The following is a 21,284-nucleotide window of genomic DNA, read 5'->3' as shown; positions in this document are numbered from 1 at the left end:
AATACAACTCGGAGTACTATAGGACGTCGTTAAGTGTCTCTACAAGTACATCACAATACAACTCGGAGTACTATAGGACGTCGTTAAGTGTCTCTACAAGTACATCACAATACAACTCGGAGTACTATAGGACGTCGTTAAGTGTCTCTACATGTACATCACAATACAACTCGGAGTACTATAGGACGTCGTTAAGTGTCTCTACAATGTACATCACAATACAACTCGGAGTACTATAGGACGTCGTTAAGTGTCTCTACAAGTACATCACGGTTCTGCCTGCAGGCTTCTTCAACTGAAAAAATCTTAACAGGTAAGTAAGATGTTTGCTATGTGATCAAAAAGATGCAGACTTAGACATGTGGTAACACAGTCACACAGACAATAGGCTGCTATCGCACACAACTTTCATAGCATTTATCTGCTTCTTCTTACACCTGTCGACTCTGTAGACAATTTGTCTATAGGAGATCATACAATCTGAATAAGCTTTATACAGAAATAGTAATTATCTTGATGGTCTCCCTTTGGTTATCAGCCAACCCATTATAAAAGTAGTCAGTGGTTAGCTAGGTGAACCTTGGTGAGTACCAGGCCACATTAGTACCTGAAGGGACTGAATTAGGCAGGCAGTCTTCCATTTGATGATCCTGTATTATAAATGCCCTCACTCCTCATTTATCTATCAATGTTCCCTTTGGTTTCTTCTTTGCTTCCTCGGCCTGAAAAAGGTATATCAAAAACATTAAACATGTTTTTCAGGTGATGAAGAATGGATATGGATAGACCTAAAGCCTTATACTATAACCAGGTCTGGTGGTGAAGAATAGATATGGATAGACCTAAAGCCTTATACTATAACCAGGTCTGGTGGTGAAGAATAGATATGGATAGACCTAAAGCCTTATACTATAACCAGGTCTGGTGGTGTAGAATAGATATGGATAGACCTAAAGTCTTATACTATAATCAGTTCTGGTGATGAAGAATAGATATGGATAGACCTAAAGCCTTATACTATAACCAGTTCTGGTGGTGAAGAATAGATATGGATAGACCTAAAGCCTTATACTATAACCAGTTCTGGTGGTGAAGAATAGATATGGATAGACCTAAAGTCTTATACTATAATCAGTTCTGGTGGTGAAGAATAGATATGGATAGACCTAAAGCCTTATACTATAACCAGGTCTGGTGGTGAAGAATAGATATGGATAGACCTAAAGTCTTATACTATAACCAGTTCAGGTGGTGAAGAATACATATGGATAGACCTAAAGCCTTATACTATAACCAGTTCTGGTGGTGAAGAATAGATATGGATAGACCTAAAGCCTTATATAATAACCAGTTCTGGTGGTGAAGAATAGATATGGATAGACCTAAAGCCTTATATGATAACCAGTTCTGGTGATGAAGAATAGATATAGATAGACCTAATGTCTTATACTATAACCAGTTCTGGTGGTGAAGAATAGATATGGATAGACCTAAAGCCTTATACTATAACCAGTTCTGGTGGTGAAGAATACATATGGATAGACCTAAAGCCTTATACTATAACCAGTTCTGGTGGTGAAGAATAGATATGGATAGACCTAAAGTCTTATATATAACAGTTCTGGTGGTGAAGAATAGATATGGGTAGACCTAAAGTCTTATACTATAACCAGTTCAGGTGGTGAAGAATGGATATGGATAGACCTAAAGCCTTATACTATAACCAGTTCAGGTGGTGAAGAATAGATATGGATAGACCTAAAGCCTTATACTATAACCAGTTCTAAGGTGGTGAAGAATGGATATGGATAGACCTAAAGTCTTATACTATAATCAGTTCTAGTGGTGAAGAATAGATATGGATAGACCTAAAGCCTTATACTATAACCAGTTCTGGTGGTGAAGAATAGATATGGATAGACCTAAAGTCTTATACTATAATCAGTTCTGGTGGTGAAGAATAGATATGGATAGACCTAAAGTCTTATACTATAACCAGTTCTAGTGGTGAAGAATGGATATGGATAGACCTAAAGTCTTATACTATAACCAGTTCTGGTGGTGAAGAATAGATATGGATAGACCTTAAGTCTTATACTATAACCAGTTCTGGTGGTGAAGAATAGATATGGATAGACCTAAAGTCTTATACTATAACCAGTTCTGGTGGTGAAGAATGGATATGGATAGACCTAAAGTCTTATACTATAACCAGTTCTAGTGGTGAAGAATGGATATGGGTAGACCAAAAGTCTTATACTATAATCAGTTCTAGTGGTTGAAGAATGGATATGGGTAGACCAATAGTCAAGTCTTATACATAAAAGTCTATAATCAGTTCTAGTGGTGAAGAATGGATATGGATAGACCTAAAGTCTTATACTATAATCAGTTCTAGTGGTGTCCACTTTGTAAATAGTCACACATTAGGTGTGTATTACAAGTCCACTTTGTAATAGTCACACATTAGGTGTGTATTACAAGTCCACTTTGTAATAGTCACACATTAGGTGTGTATTACAAGTCCACTTTGTAATAGTCACACATTAGGTGTGTATTTACAAGTCCACTTTGTAATAGTCACACATTAGTGTTATATTACAAGTCCACTTTGTAATAGTCACACATTAGTGTGTGTATTACAAGTCACTTTGTAATAGTCACACATTAGCTGTTATATTACAAGTCCACTTTGTTAATAGTCACACATTAGGTTGTATTACATGTCCACTTTGTAATAGTCATACACATTAGGTGTTGTATTACAAGTCCACTTTGTAATAGTCACACATTAGGTGTGTATTACAAGTCCACTTTGTAATAGTCACACATTAGGTGTTGTATTACAAGTCCACTTTGTAATAGTCACACATTAGGTGTGTATATTACGAAGTCCACTTTGTAATAGTCACACATTAGTGTGTATTACAAGTCCACTTTGTAATAGTCACACATTAGGTGTGTATATTACAAGTCACTTTGTAATAGTCACACATTAGGTGTGTATTACAAGTCCACTTTGTAATAGTCACACATTAGGTGTGTATTTACAAGTCCACTTTGTAATAGTCACACATTAGCTGTTATATTACAAGTCCACTTTGTAATAGTCACACATTAGGTGTGTATATTACAAGTCCACTTTGTAATAGTCACACATTAGTGTGTTATTACAAGTCCACTTTGTAATAGTCACACATTAGGTGTGTATTACAAGTCCACTTTGTAATAGTCACACATTAGGTGTGTATATACAAGTCCACTTTGTAATAGTCACACATTAGGTGTGTATTACAAGTCCACTTTGTAATAGTCACACATCATTAGGTGTGTATATTACAAGTCCACTTTGTAATAGTCACACATTAGCTGTTATATTACAAGTCCACTTTGTAATAGTCACACATTAGGTGTGTATTACAAGTCCACTTTGTAATAGTCATACATTAGCTGTTATATTACAAGTCCACTTTGTAATAGTCACACATTAGCTGTTATATTACAAGTCCACTTTGTAATAGTCACACATTAGGTGTTATATTACAAGTCCCACTTTGTAATAGTCACACATTAGCTGTTATATTACAAGTCCACTTTGTAATAGTCACACATTAGGTGTTATATTACAAGTCCACTTTGTAATAGTCACACATTAGGTGTGTATTACAAGTCCACTTTGTAATAGTCACACATTAGGTGTGTATTTACAAGTCCACTTTGTAATAGTCACACATTAGGTGTGTATTACAAGTCCACTTTGTAATAGTCACACATTAGCTGTTATATTACAAGTCACTTTGTAATAGTCACACATTAGGTGTGTATTACAAGTCCACTTTGTAATAGTCACACATTAGGTGTGTATTACAAGTCCACTTTGTAATAGTCACACATTAGGTGTGTATTACAAGTCCACTTTGTAATAGTCACACATTAGGTGTTATATTACAAGTCCACTTTGTAATAGTCACACATTAGGTGTGTATATTACAAGTCCACTTTGTAATAGTCACACATTAGGTGTGTATTACAAGTCCACTTTGTAATAGTCACACATTAGGTGTGTATTACAAGTCCACTTTGTAATAGTCACACATTAGGTGTGTATTACAAGTCCACTTTGTAATAGTCACACATTAGGTGTTATATTACAAGTCCACTTTGTAATAGTCACACATTAGGTTATATTACATGTCCACTTTGTAATAGTCACACATTAGGTGTTATGTATTACAAGTCCACTTTGTAATAGTCACACATTAGGTGTTATATTACAAGTCCACTTTGTAATAGTCACACATTAGCTGTTATATTACAAGTCCACTTTGTAATAGTCACACATTAGCTGTTATATTACAAGTCCACTTTGTAATAGTCACACATTAGCTGTTATATTACAAGTCCACTTTGTAATAGTCACACATTAGCTGTTATATTACAAGTCCACTTTGTAATAGTCACACATTAGGTGTGTATTACAAGTCCACTTTGTAATAGTCACACATTAGGTGTGTATTACAAGTCCACTTTGTAATAGTCACACATTAGCTGTTATATTACAAGTCCACTTTGTAATAGTCACACATTAGCTGTTATATTACAAGTCCACTTTGTAATAGTCACACATTAGCTGTTATATTACAAGTCCACTTTGTAATAGTCACACATTAGGTGTGTATTACAAGTCCACTTTGTAATAGTCACACATTAGGTGTGTATTACAAGTCCACTTTGTAATAGTCACACATATTAGGTGTTATATTACAAGTCCACTTTGTAATAGTCACACATTAGGTGTGTATTACAAGTCCACTTTGTAATAGTCACACATTAGGTGTGTATTACAAGTCCACTTTGTAATAGTCACACATTAGGTGTGTATTACAAGTCCACTTTGTAATAGTCACACATTAGGTGTATATTACATGTCCACTTTGTAATAGTCACACATTAGGTGTGTATTACAAGTCCACTTTGTAATAGTCACACATTAGGTGTGTATTACAAGTCCACTTTGTAATAGTCACACATTAGCTGTTATATTACAAGTCCACTTTGTAATAGTCACACATTAGCTGTTATATTACAAGTCCACTTTGTAATAGTCACACATTAGGTGTGTATTACAAGTCCACTTTGTAATAGTCACACATTAGGTGTTATATTACAAGTCCACTTTGTAATAGTCACACATTAGCTGTTATATTACAAGTCCACTTTGTAATAGTCACACATTAGCTGTTATATTACAAGTCCACTTTGTAATAGTCACACATTAGCTGTTATATTACAAGTCCACTTTGTAATAGTCACACATTAGCTGTTATATTACAAGTCCACTTTGTAATAGTCACACATTAGGTGTGTATTACAAGTCCACTTTGTAATAGTCACACATTAGGTGTGTATATTACAAGTCCACTTTGTAATAGTCACACATTAGGTGTTATATTACAAGTCCACTTTGTAATAGTCACACATTAGGTGTGTTATTACAAGTCCACTTTGTAATAGTCACACATTAGGTGTGTATTACAAGTCCACTTTGTAATAGTCACACATTAGGTGTGTATTACAAGTCCACTTTGTAATAGTCACACATTAGGTGTGTATTTACAAGTCCACTTTGTAATAGTCACACATTAGGTGTGTATTACAAGTCCACTTTGTAATAGTCACACATTAGGTGTGTATATTACAAGTCCACTTTGTAATAGTCACACATTAGGTGTGTATTACAAGTCCACTTTGTAATAGTCACACATTAGTGTTATATTACAAGTCCACTTTGTAATAGTCACACATTAGGTGTGTATTATTACAAGTCCACTTTGTAATAGTCACACATTAGGTGTTATTACATACTTTGTAATAGTCACACTTAGTGTAATTAGTCCACTTTGTAATAGTACACATTAGGTGTGTATATTACAAGTCCACTTTGTAATAGTCACACATTAGGTGTGTATTACAAGTCCACTTTGTAATAGTCACACATTAGGTGTGTATTACAAGTCCACTTTGTAATAGTCACACATTAGTGTGTATTACAAGTCCACTTTGTAATAGTCACACATTAGGTGTGTATTACAAGTCCACTTTGTAATAGTCACACATTAGGTGTTATATTACAAGTCCACTTTGTAATAGTCACACATTAGGTGTGTATTTCACAAGTCCACTTTGTAATAGTCACACATTAGGTGTGTTATATACAAGTCCACTTTGTAATAGTCACACATTAGCTGTTATATTACAAGTCCACTTTGTAATAGTCACACATTAGGTGTGTATTACAAGTCCACTTTGTAATAGTCACACATTAGCTGTTATATTACAAGTCCACTTTGTAATAGTCACACATTAGCTGTTATATTACAAGTCCACTTTGTAATAGTCACACATTAGCTGTTATATTACAAGTCCACTTTGTAATAGTCACACATTAGGTGTGTATTACAAGTCCACTTTGTAATAGTCACACATTAGGTGTGTATTACAAGTCCACTTTGTAATAGTCACACATTAGGTGTTATATTACAAGTCCACTTTGTAATAGTCACACATTAGGTGTGTATTACAAGTCCACTTTGTAATAGTCACACATTAGGTGTGTATTACATGTCCACTTTGTAATAGTCACACATTAGGTGTGTATTACAAGTCCACTTTGTAATAGTCACACATTAGGTGTGTATTACAAGTCCACTTTGTAATAGTCACACATTAGGTGTGTATTACAAGTCCACTTTGTAATAGTCACACATTAGCTGTTATATTACAAGTCCACTTTGTAATAGTCACACATTAGGTGTGTATTACATGTCCACTTTGTAATAGTCACACATTAGCTGTTATATTACAAGTCCACTTTGTAATAGTCACACATTAGGTGTGTATTACAAGTCCACTTTGTAATAGTCACACATTAGGTGTGTATTACAAGTCCACTTTGTAATAGTCACACATTAGGTGTGTATTACAAGTCCACTTTGTAATAGTCACACATTAGGTGTGTATTACAAGTCCACTTTGTAATAGTCACACATTAGGTGTGTATTACAAGTCCACTTTGTAATAGTCACACATTAGGTGTGTATTACAAGTCCACTTTGTAATAGTCACACATTAGCTGTTATATTACAAGTCCACTTTGTAATAGTCACACATTAGGTGTGTATTACATGTCCACTTTGTAATAGTCACACATTAGGTGTGTATTACAAGTCCACTTTGTAATAGTCACACATTAGGTGTGTATTACAAGTCCACTTTGTAATAGTCACACATTAGCTGTTATATTACAAGTCCACTTTGTAATAGTCACACATTAGGTGTGTATTACAAGTCCACTTTGTAATAGTCACACATTAGCTGTTATATTACAAGTCCACTTTGTAATAGTCACACATTAGCTGTTATATTACAAGTCCACTTTGTAATAGTCACACATTAGGTGTGTATTACAAGTCCACTTTGTAATAGTCACACATTAGGTGTGTATTACATGTCCAAGTCCACTTTGTAATAGTCACACATTAGCTGTTATATTACAAGTCCACTTTGTAATAGTCACACATTAGCTGTTATATTACAAGTCCACTTTGTAATAGTCACACATTAGGTGTGTATTACAAGTCCACTTTGTATAGTAACTAGTCAACATTTGAGTCCAAGTCCACTTTGTAATAGTCGTTAGTGTTATTACAAGTCCACTTTGTATAGTCACACATTAGGTGTGTATTACAAGTCCACTTTGTAATAGTCACACATTAGCTGTTATATTACAAGTCCACTTTGTAATAGTCACACATTAGCTGTTATATTACAAGTCCACTTTGTAATAGTCACACATTAGGTGTGTATTACAAGTCCACTTTGTAATAGTCACACATTAGGTGTTATATTACAAGTCCACTTTGTAATAGTCACACATTAGATGTTATATTACAAGTCCACTTTGTAATAGTCACACATTAGGTGTGTATTACAAGTCCACTTTGTAATAGTCACACATTAGGTGTGTATTACAAGTCCACTTTGTAATAGTCACACATTAGGTGTGTATTACATGTCCACTTTGTAATAGTCACACATTAGGTGTGTATTACAAGTCCACTTTGTAATAGTCACACATTAGGTGTGTATTACAAGTCCACTTTGTAATAGTCACACATTAGCTGTTATATTACAAGTCCACTTTGTAATAGTCACACATTAGGTGTGTATTACAAGTCCACTTTGTAATAGTCACACATTAGGTGTGTATTACATGTCCACTTTGTAATAGTCACACATTAGGTGTGTATTACAAGTCCACTTTGTAATAGTCACACATTAGCTGTTATATTACAAGTCCACTTTGTAATAGTCACACATTAGGTGTGTATTACAAGTCCACTTTGTAATAGTCACACATTAGCTGTTATATTACAAGTCCACTTTGTAATAGTCACACATTAGCTGTTTATTACAAGTCCACTTTGTAATAGTCACACATTAGTGTGTATATTACAAGTCCACTTTGTAATAGTCACACATTAGCTGTTATTTACAAGTCCACTTTGTAATAGTCACACATGTGTTATTAGTCCACTGTATTAGTACAAGTCCACTTTGTAATAGGCACACATTAGGTGTGTATTACAAGTCCACTTTGTAATAGTCACACATTAGGTGTGTATTTACAAGTCCACTTTGTAATAGTCACACATTAGGTGTGTATTACAAGTCCACTTTGTAATAGTCACACATTAGTGTGTATTACAAGTCCACTTTGTAATAGTCACACATTAGCTGTTATATTACAAGTCCACTTTGTAATAGTCACACATTAGGTGTGTATTACAAGTCCACTTTGTAATAGTCACACATTAGGTGTGTATTACATGTCCACTTTGTAATAGTCACACATTAGCTGTTATATTACATGTCCACTTTGTAATAGTCACACATTAGGTGTTATATTACAAGTCCACTTTGTAATAGTCACACATTAGGTGTGTATTACAAGTCCACTTTGTAATAGTCACACATTAGGTGTTATTACAGTCCACTTTGTAATAGTCACACATTAGGTGTGTATTACAAGTCCACTTTGTAATAGTCACACATTAGGTGTGTATTACATGTCCACTTTGTAATAGTCACACATTAGCTGTTATATTACAAGTCCACTTTGTAATAGTCACACATTAGGTGTGTATTACAAGTCCACTTTGTAATAGTCACACATTAGCTGTGTATTACAAGTCCACTTTGTAATAGTCACACATTAGCTGTTATATTACAAGTCCACTTTGTAATAGTCACACATTAGGTGTGTATTACAAGTCCACTTTGTAATAGTCACACATTAGGTGTGTATTACAAGTCCACTTTGTAATAGTCACACATTAGGTGTTATATTACAAGTCCACTTTGTAATAGTCACACATTAGGTGTGTATTACAAGTCCACTTTGTAATAGTCACACATGTACTTGGTGTATATTACAAGTCCACTTTGTAATAGTCACACATGAGCTGTAATAGTATGTATTACAAGTCCACTTTGTAATAGTCACACATTAGCTGTTATATTACAAGTCCACTTTGTAATAGTCACACATTAGCTGTTATATTACAAGTCCACTTTGTAATAGTCACACATTAGCTGTTATATTACAGGTCCACTTTGTAATGGTCACACATTAGCTGTTATATTACAAGTCCACTTTGTAATAGGCACACATTAGGTGTGTATTACAAGCTCAAGATGACCTGTTTGCCTAATGTTATTGCTGAATATTAAACATTTTGTAGTCATGTTTTTCATCAAGGTTACTTTAGTTTATCAGGTACCAAAAATGTTTCATCAGTTTGACCTGGGAAAACTTTGGCACATGTACAAAAGGACGTAAATAGAACAGATAACAGAATATGGTACCTCTTCCATCATCTTGCGTTTAGTCATGCCCTTCCTAATCAGTTGTTTCTCAATCACTCTGGCATTGGCAGCATAGGAATCCGCTATTTCTTTCTGAAAATGTATTGTAAATTTTTTTAAGCAAATAACAAAGCAGGAACACTTTATCCAATGAATTCCCTTGATATACAGTTACTTGAAAGACAAACCATACGTGAATGTATTGTATCACATCTCACTAGTTCCTTTTGTTAAGCCATTAAATTTCACTCCAAAATTATCGTAGAATCATCATGTATTGATTATTTAATAAATATACACTTGCTTTCCATGGGAGCTACTGAATTTTAATGGATGAAACATTTCAACATCAGTAGTTTGCATATTTGCTGAGTTTACATGCATGTAACCTGTAGATGATGTCAGAATGACTATATAACACAGACAACTTACAGCCTCAATCTCTTCCTCCTCTTCGTCGACAGTCGACACAGTGACAGAGCTAAATTTACCCATGTTCTTGGTGTGTTTTGTTAGAGTTACCTATATAGGAATACAGATACAGATCAAATTTTCTACAACAAACATCAACAAGTGTCCTGTAAATAATCGTGTATGTAAACACTGAAAAAGATAGATCAAACATACCGTATTTGCCCTATTAAGAGCGCCCCCTACTTTTTTTGCTGAAATTTTTTTAGCTAATTTCATACAATTTTTGTGCCAGATTGTGACGATTTGTCTTTGAAGATGCTAATAAAATACTGTTTCACATCAATCTGATGCTTAACAGATATCCGATCAGCTATAAATTTATCAAATTGGGCAAAAAGGACATCTTTGCCAAGTGTTTACATATAGAAACAGCAAGAATGCAATGTTCAAAACAAAACGTGTCACTTGAATGCCCCACACACGTATATGGATGAAGACTAACTGGCAACAACATTTTAGCGATGTTAAATCTTTGTTTATACAGGTTTTATGAATACTTACTGTATATCTATGATAAAGGTTCCTATAACAAGAATATTATTATTTCTAAGCATTTCATTGCGTGCTCTTGTCGGTATTTCCCATCTGCCACCAATGTTCTCCCTTAAGGAATTTTTCCTGCTGGTCCAAAGGACCGGCTGACCCTAAAAGTTTCTGGTCCTGACTGAAAGTTACTGGTCATTACAATGTTACTGGTCATTACAATGTTACTGGTCCTGACTGAAACTTACTGGTCATTACAAAGTTACTGGTCATTACAATGTTACTGGTCATTACAATGTATTACAATGTTACTGGTCATTACAAAGTTACTGGTCCTGACTGAAACTTACTGGTCATTACAAAGTTACTGGTCATTACAATGTTACTGGTCATTACAATGTTACTGGTCATTACAATGTTACTGGTCATTACAATGTTACTGGTCATTACAAAGTTACTGGTCCTGACTGAAAGTTACTGGTCATTACAAAGTTACTGGTCATTACAATGTTACTGGTCATTACAATGTTACTGGTCATTACAAAGTTACTGGTCATTACAAAGTTACTGGTCCTGACTGAAAGTTACTGGTCATTACAAAGTTACTGGTCATTACAATGTTACTGGTCATTACAAAGTTACTGGTCCTGACTGAAAGTTACTGGTCATTACAAAGTTACTGGTCATTACAAAGTTACTGGTCATTACAATGTTACTGGTCATTACAAAGTTACTGGTCCTTACAATGTTACAATTCATCCTTGTACTTTATATACTAGCAAAGTAATAGTTTTACTAACAAAATATATCTGCATATCCGGATTAGTATCGTAGGCTCTCAACAAAGTCAGTGGCGTAGGAAAATGAAACGTAATGGGGGGCAAAGGTACCCTGACTGAAATGAGTTTTATGATGTATTTTGATGAATTTGCGAGCACCGAACGCGTGAGATTTTGTTGTTTGGGGGTTCCAGGGGTTTCCCCTGAGAAAAAATATTACGTTTTGGAATAGCTGAGATGAGTTTTACAATGTATTCTGATGATTTTAAAGTGTTCTTTATACGGTAATTTTTTGATTTAAAGTTACCTACATTCATAATTGTGAGTGATGTCATACCATTACCGGTATGCAACCCAGCTCGATCTGAACATACTGGATTCACACCATCGGCACATTGTTGTGTAACTCAAAATAATAATGAATTGATTTTCTTGCTAAGACATTAAAACAAATCAATCTTTTAAGAAGCATTTCTTGAAAAAGTATAATGCCTTGATGGACATTTTTAGTCTAGTTCGTGTGTATTGAATTTTCATTATTAAAGATAAGAACATCTTGAACGTTTTAGCAAACGCGCCACGTAGCGGAAAATTTTCTAAAATGAAGTACAGAAATGTACAGGAGGACCCTTTTTCTATCAAATGTGCATTTTTAGAACATTTCACTGCCCCCTGCTTCCCACGCCCCAGAAAGTTGACTGAAAACTAGAATATTACGAAAATTTGTTTTGCACATTTTGATCTTCGACCTTTCTACAATTCTACATCCATTTTTGTTTGTATATACATGTATATCTTCTATCTTGACCAAAAGTTGCCGGTCAAAGGACCAGCTACACGGTAAAAATTGTCTGCCCGACTAAAAAAAATTGCCAGTCGCGGGCAGACGGACAGGCGTTAATTTCGAACGCTGTCTGCCACAAAACGAAAGTAGCGATCGAAAGCACCGTCCGCCATTTTGTGTATGCATGGTAAACAAACAGGCTAGCATGAAATTCCAAGATTCTTTGAAACAGACATAGTGCATACATTTCTTCATAATTATGTAATATCAATACTTACTTGACTTCAAAATGTAAGTTGGTTATATTAAGTTTCAGAAAAATTTGTAACTAAAAGCAAGATGACTATAGTCTGTTTCAGAAAAAAACATCTAAAAATGGTCTCAAATAACGGCGCCCCCAAAAGCCATTTACCCGCGCCGGCGCCCTCATTAGGGAAAATATGGTACAAAAGAACATTCTTTCAGATTGACCTTTTGGAGAGTGTTATGAACATAAAATGAGCATTAGATAGTTACATATGTCACTGTGTCTATCATTTGTAGAATCCTTATTGAATAGGAATTGAATATAAGGATACTTCAGATTGAATTAGTAAGTTTAGAGGACTGAACAGATTCTGTTCATAATAAGTAAATGTATGACAATACGTAAATTTTCACTACTTCGATAAAATACTGATTTTCAATTAAGTTTTATTTTTGACAATTTGAAACATTTTCAAGGTATTGCCACTTCACCAAACTATTAAACATCAAAGAATATTTGTAGATGTTATACAATGCCCTTGTTTAATGGTGTTTAATGCAGCCTACCTTCTTTGGCTCAGAGATTTGACTGTATACGTCCGTTTTCTTTGCGTCTCTCTTTAGTGCCCCGTCTACAATAAACATCACCTTACTATTGCCTTGGTGATGGTAGTATAACCAAAGGCCGCACCTAAGGGTCAAAGTAATAGTTGTTACATAGCATTACAATGGAATTACAGTCATTGATAGCCATCTTTCACTGTTTGATGAAAAGGATTAGTTACTTTGCTGACCACTCCAGATCTGCTTCGATGTAATGTTTCAAAATTGTCTGGAAACCTTGATTTGTTTATCAAAAAAAAATTAATATTTTGAATAATATTTTAAACTCATTGGAATATATTAGATGACCTATACATGCTTCAAAACCTTTTTTTTAATTTGTCAAAATGAATTGAACATGTAAATAAACCAGCTGTAAGAATACTAAAATACTAGGGTTAGGGTTAAACCTAATGTGAAATTACTTAATCAAAATAATCTATAATTATTGATACCTTTTACATTTCTGTCTGTACTGCTTCTCAATGCCTTCAGGTCTGGAAAATAAAATTCAATGACATAGGCACTTGTTTAAATCTGTAAACATATATCATAATATGTGTTTTTCTGTTGGAAAATGAATCAGAATGATAGATGATGTTGTGAACTTAATTCAATATTTATGTTTGCAAGCTTGATTTACCCAAATACACATACATGTACAATCATGTACACATTTTCATTCCAACTCTTATCTCATACTTATTAAAACTGTTTGTGTCTTTATATTATCTAAGATGAAATTAAGTTGGCATAGATGTTCAGATTATTTATATTTATAAATCTCAAAATTAAATCCCTACTTCTGAAACAACTGACTGTTAATAATACAATATAACATTGAATAGAATGAAGGTCAAGGTGATTCATTTTGATGAAGGTAGCCCTTCATCCCAGCAAATTATAGCCCAAAAATCCGGTCCCTAGGCCTGTAACTATTGCTTTAAATTGATTCATTTTGATAAAGGTTGCCCTTCATCCCAGCAAGTTACAGCCAAAGTATCAGGTCCTTAGGCCTCTTAACTATTGTTTCAAAAAATGTAGCATACCTGGTATTTGACTCCTGTGACCTGGAATGGAGGTCAAGGTCATTCCACAGGTGTTCGTTTCTAACATAAGTATAATACTGGGTCAAGGTAATACTGGGTCAAGGTCTATAACACTCTTACCCTAAATTTCAGAAAAAAGTATTATTATTAACCAACCGTATAGGATATGACAATAGAAGTACTCTCAATCGACAGCCAGATAATTTATCTTTAATTTGATATATGATACAATATAAATCATGCCGTATAAATGTCACTAGGTATCCAGAAACATCGGAAAACGGCAAGATTTCAACTGGTCGGACACTGAGGTGTACTCCGATAAACACGCCAGGGCTCTAATGGGTATATGGGTATCTTAAAAACTAATACATGTCAACACTTCAGCCTCATAAGACTGAAAGTTTGGTAGAAAACAAACTTACCGGTTAGTAAGTCCACGTCTAAATACCATTCATTTGCCTAATGTAGCCCTTTGAAATTTCTAGAGCTAGAGACACACAGTTTTTCAGTCGGAAATTTTAAAGGGCTGTATTGAGCAAATGGATGGTATGTAGATAAACACTAACATACAGGTAAGTTTTTTTTACCAAACTCTAATTCCTATGAAGCTGAAGTGTTGACATGCAGTGGTTTTTGAGCTACCCATTAGAGCCCGGCCCTAAGCTAAATAAACTCCATTCATTTTCCATTCTTTTCACAGTTTTATTCTGAACAGTGGTTTTACAGTGTTTTTCCAGTTATCACTTTTAGGTCAGATAACTGCCATTGTGGCTCTATGCAGTTAAAATCCAGTTATTTCCCAGTTACCATTCAATATACATTACTTTCACAGTTGTTTAGCAGTTATTTGCTATATTATGCAAATGAGATTTTCCAGTTTTGTGACCTCACAGAAAACTGGTTAAAAACCGGTTTGGAATGGCAGAAATTATCAGTACCAGTAGACAAGTTTATGATGTCATAAATAACTGTAAATAAACTGGTCTAGGAAGGAAGCATTGATGATATGAATAACTGGAAAATAACTGCTATAAAACCGGTGATTATAACCCAGGTGGTGAGAAGGGGGAGGGGAAGGAGGCTGGGGGAGGGAAAAAGAATGTGAGAAGTAACTGTAAACTATGCAGACACTCTAATCAGGTCAACTTTGCGGTCCCAGGATTTAGTAAAATAAATAGCTAGAGGGCATGGTGAACTAAAGAGATGCCTAACATCATTATATCTAAAAATTCAAATTCAAATTATTCCTTTAATAGGATACACAAAGCTATATATTGTATATCAATTTATAGCCTATAACTTTTTCACATGTTATATACATTAATTTCTTATACAAATTTAAGATATGTTAGGGCCACATATTCAACCATGCATACCATATCATACAAACCCAGAAACAATTTTAACAGAATCCATTGAAGTAAATCCCAGAGTGAAGGCTCCATCACCAAATATGTTACACATATAATTCACTTTCAGTTGTTTCAAAATAAGTTAATTGCATTCCACATACTTATATTGAACAATTCATCCATAGAAATTCACTTCAAAATATCACAAAACAATAGATACAAATGTAGAACACTTTCATCATTTCCTGAAAACTTCAACAGTTGCAGGCAATTCCATTTTCTTTTCTTAATCAAATCAGCTTTTCTTGAACAATTTAAGGATCTGTGCTCAGAAGAATATGTTGCAGATGAAGGCTGTCCCATATATCATGTACATGCAGCCACAGCAAACTAACATTCAAAATGAGAGGAAGTTGCTTTCCATTGGACAATGTATTCAGATTGAGGCTCAAATTTGCCCCCACTCCACCCCCTCCCATATCCCCCACTCCTTTCAAATTCTTCCTGTGGGCTTGACCTATGTCCTGCTGTGTCTATGTACACAAGTACTGTTGATGGTAGCATTTGATAACTGGTTACAGAGAAGATATATCAGAAACGGTTATTTACAAGAACTGTTTCAGAATAAAACTGGTAAATAACTGGTATTTTGATACAGTGAAATTCCAGTTATCTAAAAACTGCATTTTGAATGGAAATTTTTCAGCAGTGTAAACAAGGTTTTCAGAAAACTGTCTTTTAACTGTACACACAAAACTGGTATGAAGAAATGTGAGGAAAGAAAACCGGAAAATGAATGGTAAATGAATGGAAACTGTATTTTAACTGGGATTTAACTGAATATCACTGGTAAATTCACAGTTATTTTTGCTAAGGGGGCCTGGCGTGTTTATTGGAGGACACCACTGTGTCCGACCAGTTGAAATCTGGCTGTTTTCCTATGTTTCTGGATACCTAGTGACACGGCATGATTTATATTGTATCATATACCAAATTAAAGATAAATTATCTGGCTGTCGATTGAGAGTGTTCCTATTGTCATATCCTATACGGTTGGTTAATAATCATACTTTTTCTGAAATTGGGTAGTTGTTATATGACCGGCCAGGTTATAGACCTTGACCCATTATTATACTTATACTTATATTAGAAACGAACACCTGTGATCATTTATTTAAATAAACTAGGTAGCCCTTCATGCCAGCATGCCACAAGCTAAATATCAGGTCTCTAGGCCTTTTAGTTATTAAAGTTGTATGGTCTATAACTTTCGCTCTTTTGGTCATAGTGAAAACTGTTTAAGTGTTATACATATTTTTCTCTGTCTGCCTGAGGTTTAAACTTTCTAATTTTACCACTTTTTATAAAGTTGCAGCACTGGCAGTATCTTTAATTATAAAAGTAAAAAACCTTTTTAACATGTACACGTGAAAAATAGGCTCGAAAGATGCCAAATCATTCCGAACTCTTCCGAACATCGTCGCGACAATCTCAAAGTAAAACGAGACTTGTGAAACCAAGAGAAAATATCAACAATTTTTCATAAACAAAATATGTGGTCGACCTCATCAGACTCTATCTACAAAGAAAATAATGCTCGCACATTACAATATTTGATACACACAACATTTTACGGTAATGTGTAAATTGGATGTTTCAAATACTCAATCTGTGGACATATACTAGCATGATTTGCTCATATAGGCCAGAAGGAAAACGTAAACGAACACATGTGTGCTTACGCTAGTTACCTGGCTAACCACGTGCAGGTCGTGTCGAACGTCAGTCACGTGATACAATTAGGAATCCGACAAAACCTGAAGACACTGAACATGGCGGTGATTGAAGGCGCTTTATTCAAAACCAGGAATATATGATTCCTAGATTTCGGCTCTCTTATAGGCCGACATATGCTTTTGGGGAGCTAAATCATCAAGTTACATGTCAATGTTTAAACATCAAATGTTTAAGTTACATATCGGTACAGTGAAATTAGCAGCAATACAACTTTAACAAGAAGTTGTTTAAAAGATTTTAGCATATTTGGTTCCTTTGACCTTAAATGAAGGTCAAGGTCATTCATTTGAACAAATGTGGTAGCTCTTCATCCGAGCGTGTCACAGGCCAACTATCAGTACCCTGGGCCTTTTGGTTATTGAGAAGAAGTCATTTGAAGGAAAAGTTTATGCATGATGGACGATGCATGATGACGGACGATGCATGATGACAATAGGTCATCCTGCCCCTTTGGGTCTGATGAACTAAAAACAAAGGGAAACAATTTAGAAATTATTTGAAAAAAAAGTTATTGAAATAAAAGGGAATTGTTGGTTTTTTTTTTTTAAATAAATAATATACATCTTGTATATATATCAGTCATATTGATCGGTTAAAAATGTTGGTAAATGTTAGAAATGACAGTCACCTTTTAAGATATATAATGTCATCAGGGTCACATGTGAGTTTGTGGGCATGTTTTTGGCTATCAATCACTCGGGAGTTATCTCTCCTTCTCATAGGAAGCTTGTCCATAGGGCAATCTGAAAAAAACATGTTTCAATTTTAATCAGCATAAGGGATATATAAGTAAATATTTTCTAATATTGATATACCCATCAGAGTAACGATTCTGGATCAGGTTGATCACTGGCGACCAGATAGATTAATTCTGGTTGAGCACTCCAGTGTCCATACAGTCAAGGATTTGGATTCTGGTCCTGCTGTGTATTTTTCCACTCCTACTGCACAGTACACACGTATACAAACAATGTTAGATGTATATATAGACAAGACAAGACACTTTTGAATAACTATCATGTATGTCGTGGCTCTCCTTGTTATTACCTATCAGAAGTTTCTCAATGTTGTGTACCTAATAGTAATGGATTAACTACACTTGTACAATGTACATGATATTTGGTACTCCAAAATCTTTAGAAGTAAAACATGACAATTAAGAAGATTTTGATCATTACGTTCACTACCCATTAGAAGTTTCTCAATATTGATATAAAATATTATATATTGGATTAGCTATTTGGCAGCATGACTGTCTGATGTCATATTGTAAAAGGAGAGGATAAAATTTAGCATCAGACCAGGGACCACACCGGTACCCGAGACCTCTGAATACTAGCGGAATGCTCTACAGACTGATTATGAGCTACCTGGTCATCAATGATCGACCCAGTCCAACTCCGCAACTCCTTCTTCTCTTTTTTCAAAGTCTTTGCCCTCGACGGCAAACAAGACACCTATACAACCATTGTGGTTATTTTAGTTGAGTGCAAAGTTTGTAACAGGAGAGGAGAAAATGAAGTGGCTAGACCTTGATTCGAACCTAGGACCTCCGAACACCAATGGTCACCAATGACGAATGGGCGACCCAGTCTTGAGTTTACATTATTATGGCAATTACAGCCAAACGGCAATTGACAGCAATTCATCATTTCATAAATTTTGGACTCTTTGATAAATTGGAAAACTAATTCTTTGGATGACAAAATTAAGCTTAAAATAATGATAACATATTATCTCTGGATTCTAGAGTATCACTGTTGACATTTCCTCGTACTACTTCTTTCACTTTTAGTATATAAATATACTCCCATGATATTAGAGTCTAATGTCATTTCTTATCGAACGTTATTTTCCTGACCGTGGACACGATGCAATATCTTACATTTACTACTTGATCATCATTGAAGTTGAAGTACATTAATTGTTATGTACATGTATGACACTAAATACATGTAGTTATTAAATAAGGGAGACAAGTCCTATAGCTGCATTGTATATTATCAATACATCCTAAGGTCATATCATTAATTTACCACCGACCACAACCCTTTGACATTCATTGGGAAAATGAAAAACAAAAATCAAAGAATTCGCAGGTGAAGTTTGACTTTGCAAGAGTAAAATCTTGACATCAAACATATAAAAGGGAAAGACAATTTTCTGGCTGATACTTTATCAAGGATTTAAACATTAATTGATTTATGTTTCAAGAAAGTTTCCTTTTCAAGAAAACTTTCTTTTCTTTAAGGAGGGGTGTGTTATGTACGACACTAAATACATGTAGTTATTAGATAAGGGAGATAACCTATAGCTATATATCAATACATCCTAAGGTCATATCATTAATTTAGGTTAAAGAACTTTCTAGAATATTATCATGTATAAACAAATATGTTTGTAAACATGTTGATTATAAGTAGGGATCTAGATTGATCTATTTCCAGAAAGTTCTGTGTGTTTATTTGTTTACTGTTTTTAATTAGATATTTATAGAAATAGAAGGTTCTCCAATATTCTTGAATAAGGGTTTAGCTATATATACTCCAGCTGTCCAAGGCTAATCAGAACTGTAATGAGACCTGTAATTAGACATATCAAGAATTGTACAGCGCCATATAAGATTCTATTGGGAGAGCTATTGTGACTTTATCTGTGGATTATTACAACACTTTGTATGGATTTATTCATATTGCTTGGAACTTTACAAATCATCTGTGGTCAATCATTTTCCTTGTGGATTTGTGACTATATATATTGTTAATTTGAAACCTGGAAGGATCAAGGCTTATTCCAGGACATTCGCATACAGATAAGCAACACTTTAAATCATCGTATTACTCTTGTAACACCACCAATTATTTTAGATATTGTAAACCATCTCTGCATAATATTGTATATATAATTAAATTGTGTTTTGAATTTAGCTGCTGGTTTCTCATTTCTTGTTCGTAACAGCATGTAGATTAGGATTGATCAATCTTGATTTATTTGTAGCGAGATTGGACTGGGTCGAACATCGGTGACCAGGTAGCTCAGTCTTTGGAGCACTCGGCTAGTGTTTGGATAGAGCGAATAATCATTAGGACGGTTCGAATCTACAATTTCTCCTCTCCTGTTACAGAATTGGCGCCCATGGCCAGTCTCGTGTCTTTGAGAGCGAAGACTTCGGGAAAGGAGGGAGGAGTGTTACTGGGTCGATCATCAGCGACCAGGGTCGTTTTCGTTTATTCGGAACAACCGGTTCGACCATTGGTTTAAGTCATTATTTCAAGTATAAAATTTGACGGACCTGCAGTTTTTGATACAGGTCTGTGAGGGCTTTGCTTAGGCTCGTCTGAAAACAATGTAAAAGCCCCAGGTCCGTCTTTAATTAATAAACGAACACTTAGGTCCAACCAGTCAAACCGTATAATCGAAAACGGCCCAGGTAGCTTAGTCGGTAGAGCACTCGGCAACAGTCCCGGGTTGGGCCGCTACATTTTCTCCTCTCCTGTTACATATTTGACAAGTATTGTTTACCTAGAATTAAGGATATTTGCCCGCATAGACAGTAGTAAACATAAAGAGGTTTTTCGCCTTGGTACTCCTCTTGGTCTTTAGTATCTGTGCAAACAACACTGCGAGAAACTACTTTCGGCATTTTATTGCTTCACCTTTTTCTCAATGGAGTGCGTTTTACGTCATTTCCGGGTTCTAATTCCTGTCGCTTCAACATTATTAATTAAATGAAAATCACTCAACTAAAATCAAGTGGCATTGGAAACTTTAGAAATAATCGATACTC

General features: G+C 34.8%; 1 protein-coding gene across 1 annotated transcript; it reads right to left on the bottom strand.

The window, feature by feature from the left end:
• Positions 1-273: 273 nt before the first annotated feature.
• Positions 274-21,184, bottom strand: LOC138320444 (STING ER exit protein-like). Its single transcript, XM_069263408.1, has 7 exons — positions 21,020-21,184; positions 18,126-18,240; positions 13,752-13,793; positions 13,261-13,384; positions 10,360-10,449; positions 9,928-10,020; positions 274-722 (listed from the first exon to the last, which is right to left on the bottom strand). Exons 1-7 carry the CDS (start codon positions 21,138-21,140, stop codon positions 675-677), a joined length of 633 nt encoding a protein of 210 aa, XP_069119509.1. The 5' UTR covers positions 21,141-21,184; the 3' UTR covers positions 274-674.
• Positions 21,185-21,284: the final 100 nt, after the last annotated feature.

Source organism: Argopecten irradians, chromosome 4 (genome assembly GCF_041381155.1).
Source record: "Argopecten irradians isolate NY chromosome 4, Ai_NY, whole genome shotgun sequence".
Taxonomy (NCBI): Eukaryota; Metazoa; Mollusca; class Bivalvia; order Pectinida; family Pectinidae; genus Argopecten; species Argopecten irradians.
Note: the sequence above shows the minus strand (reverse complement) of the source record. Positions and strands in the feature narration are given on the sequence as shown.

Bases quoted from the DNA above. Each gene is read 5' to 3' on its own strand.
- LOC138320444 (XM_069263408.1), bottom strand. From the start codon at position 21,140: ATGCCGAAAGTAGTTTCTCGCAGTGTTGTTTGCACAGATACTAAAGAC. The intron at 18,241-21,019 runs GTAAACAATACT...TGTTTTTTTCAG, and splicing joins GCAAATATCCTTAATTCTAG to ATTGCCCTATGGACAAGCTT. The intron at 10,021-10,359 runs GTAAGTTGTCTG...ATACATTTTCAG, and splicing joins AGGAGGAAGAGATTGAGGCT to AAAGAAATAGCGGATTCCTA.